Genomic DNA, 4,529 nt, shown 5'->3' with positions numbered 1-4,529 from the left:
GGTTCTTTTCTAGTGCTAAATTAAATACATCATTTGACTAACAAAAAGGCGTTTGATCTGCGGGCGTTTTCCGGTTTCGCACTCATCAGAAACTCTGATAAATAGAGACAATAAATGACTGAAACCCAGGAATGAATTTGATTTGGAATTGAAACACAGTCAGGAAAGTATATACAAGGCAAAATTAATGATGATACAAACCCACCAGAACAAAATACTAAACAAACAGATGTTGAAGTTGTTTAAAATGTAAAATCAATGTTTGTGGCAAAGTGTGGAGTTTGGCGAAGAACAAGATCTAGAAAACGGCAAATGCCCGAACTGAATGATTAGTGAAGCATGCAAACTAATGATTTCAGGACCACACTTACAAGTGTTTACATCGCCGACTGTTCCTTGCTTGAAGAGAGCGTAAAGTTCCAAAAGATCATTGTCTGTCGGTTTGGATTTCAAGGCCTTAACATCTTCGGCTGCTTTGTTGAAACGCTGCCAACAAAAAAATCGTATCAATTAATCGTCTAAGACTGGTGGAAGGATTGCTCGTACCTCGTCTAGGGACATGATTTTTCCGTTCTGAAAATGAGAAAAATTATTAACGTTTATTAGTCATGCTCGCCTAGTTTGCTGCAAAGTGATTAATAAAGGCAGTCAAGTGCGACCACACAATTACAGCTAATTGTTAGGCATTCGTCATTAGATTAATGCCGGGTTTTTTGCTAAAACATATTCAAAAGCAACTTTAGGTTCGCACATTTACTGCAGAGTAAGAATATTTTGGAAAGCCAGTATCTAATTAAAAAATAAATCCCTAATCGCCCAATAAGCAAAGAATGCCTCCATCAGATGTAATATCTTATCTATTATATCATGCGATTAATACCTAAAGCTTGTAAATCAATAATCCCAGCCAGGGCTTTATTCAATAAATAATTCACATAGGCAATAGATAAAGAAAAATAAGGCACGGTTTCCGCGTATTTTTAGCTAAAGTGGGATCAAAAAGTCAAATAATGCCGATTAAACTGGTGCAGCTGATAAGTTCCCTGTAACTTATTACAACCATTCAAAAATGCCGAATGTGTGCTGGAATTAATTTAAAAAATCCACATAGTTTCATTAATTTTGAAATGGGAATAAATGGCAAAGTGAATGGAGCGCTGAGTCATTGAAAGGCAAATAGGTGCAATTAAATGAGCTCGCTTTCAATAGAAATCAATATGCAGTAGAAGCAAACAAGTCCAATGTTTAACACGAGCTTGTGTTTTTTATGCATAAAAAAACTGTATATCAATTACCAGAATTGAAAAGTAATAATATTTTCAATCTTAAAATATCAAAATTGTTATTAACATTAAGCCTAATGCAACAGTAAACATTCGTCCACAGTGTAACTCCTAAAGGAGGCCCACGAGTGAGCTAAATGTGTAATCAACCTTATTAGCGCTTGTTACCAATAGAAATCTGCGTATAATGGGGTGTTTTACTCACAGGTATAAAAGTAGCGGCGCAACAGGGGCAACAACTATTGAACGATCCACTCAGCAACACAGCTAACCGGTCAATGAGCTAAAACTGATGAAAACGACGTGGCGTTTATAGAAGAGGCAGGTTTGGTAGGAAATGGAACAAAACTGAACCGATGTTGCCGATGATTTTCCTGATTCATAAACGTTCACATCTACACGCTTAAATTCCATATTATATACAGGCTTTCCATTTTATCAACTTCCACATATGGAATAGTATTTCGAAAATATCCATAAAAAATGTAAGTTTGGCCCCGAGCACATGTTTGACGCAATCTGCAATTGAAACCTACGCTGGCTCTTCATCATACAGAAAATACAGTTTTACTTACCTACTCTATGCTCTTCATCCGAAAATGCCAATTTGCTCTAAAACCCCGGGAATCTGAGCTTTTGGTCACTGAGCCAAAATCTCTCCATCCACCCCAAAATGCACGACACTGGAGCTGGAAAAAATGAACTTAAACCTCATAAAACAGCCATAAACGTTGGTAATGTGTGGGCAAAAGTTCAACTTTCCACATCGAAAGGTTCAGGAAATATACATTTTTGTATCTGCCTACAACGCTCAAGGATGTGAAGACAAGATCACGCCACCTAACTTGGGGTCACCCTGTAATTGTTGTTACATTTTTTCTATCCTGAGTTTCAGTCAAAATGTGAAATAAAAATTTTGATATAACGTTTCGGCGAGACAACAGCGCCATCATCAGATTTAAAGTTCAACACAAAATACAAACACCGATTTACGATTAAAATATGTTGTACAAAAACTATAATTTACAAAGCGTTGAAGCATTCATTAGTTCTTAAGGAAACAAATTCTCTCTGGGAGAGCAAAAAATGGGAAAGTTTTTCAAATGTTTTGCTCTCCCAGGTAATTTTTTTTCCTTAAGAACTAATGAATGCTTTAAGGCTTTGTAAATTATAGTTTTTGTACAACATATTTTAATTGTAAATGTTTACACACACATTTTGGCTGAAACCCAGGAAAGAAAATGTACAATAATGAGCTTGTCGCATGCATAAAATGCAAAAAAACAAACATACAGACAGATAAAATGAACAACCAGACGAAATCGTTGATACAGTTTGAAAAATCCCGTAGGTACTGAAAGAACCTTGTGCTTAAATTGGAAAAATTTTCTGCACATCTGGGCATTATTTAATTATTTATACGCAAACCGGTGAACGTTCTCGTAAACTTGCAGGTAAAGTGCGGTTCGTCTTATTTAAAATGCAGAAACTTTCCTTAAATGTAGGTAAAAGACCGCCGCCGAAAGTAGGCGTATGATTTGGTCTGTGGAATGATCATATATTCAAGGTTTATGCTGATTTAAAAAACTTGTAAAAACAAATAACATCAATTTATAGAAATATCATTTAAAAGAGTATGTTTATGTACGATAAAAAACATGGTTGTATTTTTATTATACATATTTTATTAAAAATTCAATAATTCATCAGTAGCAGTGAGGCGGGCTCGTCTAATCGATATAAAAGACAATCAATCACTATAAAATGGAGTTAATTTTAGATCGGTTATGTGCTCACGTTCAGTAAATAATCGTAAATAAAAAAAATTCGAGTGTTAATACCAGCAAAGCTTCAATAACAACCGTAGCTTTTATGTTACTAAGAAACATAATTGATGATTTTAGGGAGTAGGTTTACAGACAAACGCGTTTTTACTGATAACTGAGGGTTTTTCTTCAAGTTCTAAGTTATAGTAAAAACTACAAACGCATTGATCTGCGCCCCATCATTGAACAAAAAACATCTCGAGAATTTATTATGACAACTCCAATACAATCAAGCGTTTTCGCATAGGAATTTAAATATATGTACGAATAATTTCATGTCATTTCCTCATCCGGATCTTTGGACACACTTTTTCAACCGATATACGCCCCAAGAATCTGCTAAATATTTGATAAAGTAATTTTTCAAATTTCGATTTCCGCTGCATTAAAGTTTCATCCGCTTCATCAAACGAAATTATGTTGTCAAAAGTTTTTAGATATGAAAATGCTGTTTTCTGGCCCTATAAAATGGGGCCACCAATTCACTCTACATTCAGTTACCTCTATTTACTGCTGATCTATCGTGCATTTAATCCGTTAAAATGGGTCTGAGCGAAGTAAGTAAATTCCGTATTTTTCTCTTTACTGTAAGATGGAAACTAGTATAACGCACTGGAAGTAACTAGGAGTTTTTCGCAATTTTGGCGCGTCGAAAAGAATTTGTTCTCGGAAAAACTCACCAGTTTCAAGCAAGGGTCTGGAAAGCCTAACTCCAAAACTCTGCGTATTTTTTAATTTTATTAAGTATATTTATAGGATTTTGAGGTGGCAGCTAATAAAATCAGGGGATTTTCGAAAAGGCCATCCGACTCGGATATGCTGGAAGTGTACGCTCTTTACAAGCAAGCTACTGTTGGAGATACCAACACCGGTAAGTTATGGTTTTTCTTTTTCATCTGTACCTATAAATATTATATAATTTAATTGATTGATTCCTCAGTGGGGAATTTCGAAATTTGTTACCTGAATATACAGCAAGCTTTTTCCTCGCTTCTTCTCCATTTGCGGAACCAAGTCAATTTAGCACACTTAACTTATTTTCCACTGCAAGCTCAATATCACCTAAAAACTTAAAATTGGCTTAAATCGATGAACTAAAGTGTGGTTCTTTGTTGTAGCTAAGCCGAGTGGTGCTGAAGCTGTAGCCAAGTGGAACGCCTGGAGCAGCAAAAAAGGAGTTTCATCTGATCAAGCCAAAGAGCAATACATCGCTAAAGTTGCCGCTTTGGCACCGAAATTTGCGTAAATCATGACTGGATATTTTAGTCTTAGCGCTGTGTGGTAGTATTTATTAATAAAGACTTTCATCGTGGCTTGACCATTTATGACCCAGATAGCACAAAATATTACATACATATTTAGGAAATATTTATATGTTTGCCAAATATTTCAGATCAAAAGCAAGTATTTCTTAAATATT

General features: G+C 35.3%; 2 protein-coding genes across 2 annotated transcripts in view; one reads left to right on the top strand and one right to left on the bottom strand.

Moving 5' to 3' along the window:
* The window catches only part of LOC109545456 (putative acyl-CoA-binding protein), a 28,907-nt gene extending 27,304 nt beyond the window's left edge, over positions 1–1,603 (bottom strand). Inside the window, exons 1-3 of the mRNA XM_019916166.2 lie at positions 1,489–1,603; positions 547–573; positions 372–486 (exon numbers count right to left, since the gene is read on the bottom strand). Of these exons, the coding sequence (XP_019771725.1) occupies positions 372–486; positions 547–561 (130 nt within the window). The 5' untranslated portion in view covers positions 562–573; positions 1,489–1,603. The remainder of the gene's footprint in view (positions 1–371; positions 487–546; positions 574–1,488) is intronic.
* A 1,962-nt stretch (positions 1,604–3,565) lies between these two features.
* Positions 3,566–4,421, top strand: LOC109545457 (acyl-CoA-binding protein homolog). Its single transcript, XM_019916168.2, has 3 exons — positions 3,566–3,666; positions 3,866–3,980; positions 4,228–4,421. The coding sequence occupies exons 1-3, from the start codon at positions 3,652–3,654 to the stop codon at positions 4,353–4,355; spliced, it is 258 nt and encodes an 85-aa protein (XP_019771727.1). The 5' UTR covers positions 3,566–3,651; the 3' UTR covers positions 4,356–4,421.
* The last annotated feature ends 108 nt before the right edge of the window (positions 4,422–4,529 follow it).

This window comes from Dendroctonus ponderosae, unplaced genomic scaffold, assembly GCF_020466585.1.
Source record: "Dendroctonus ponderosae isolate FM_Combo_2020 unplaced genomic scaffold, Dpon_F_20191213v2 Dpon_F_20191213_5, whole genome shotgun sequence".
Taxonomy (NCBI): domain Eukaryota; kingdom Metazoa; phylum Arthropoda; class Insecta; order Coleoptera; family Curculionidae; genus Dendroctonus; species Dendroctonus ponderosae.
This window is presented reverse-complemented; position numbering and strand designations above follow the sequence as displayed.

Coding starts and splice junctions, on each gene's coding strand:
- LOC109545457 (XM_019916168.2), top strand. Junction 3,981..4,227: donor TGTTGGAGATACCAACACCG/GTAAGTTATGGT, acceptor TCTTTGTTGTAG/CTAAGCCGAGTGGTGCTGAA.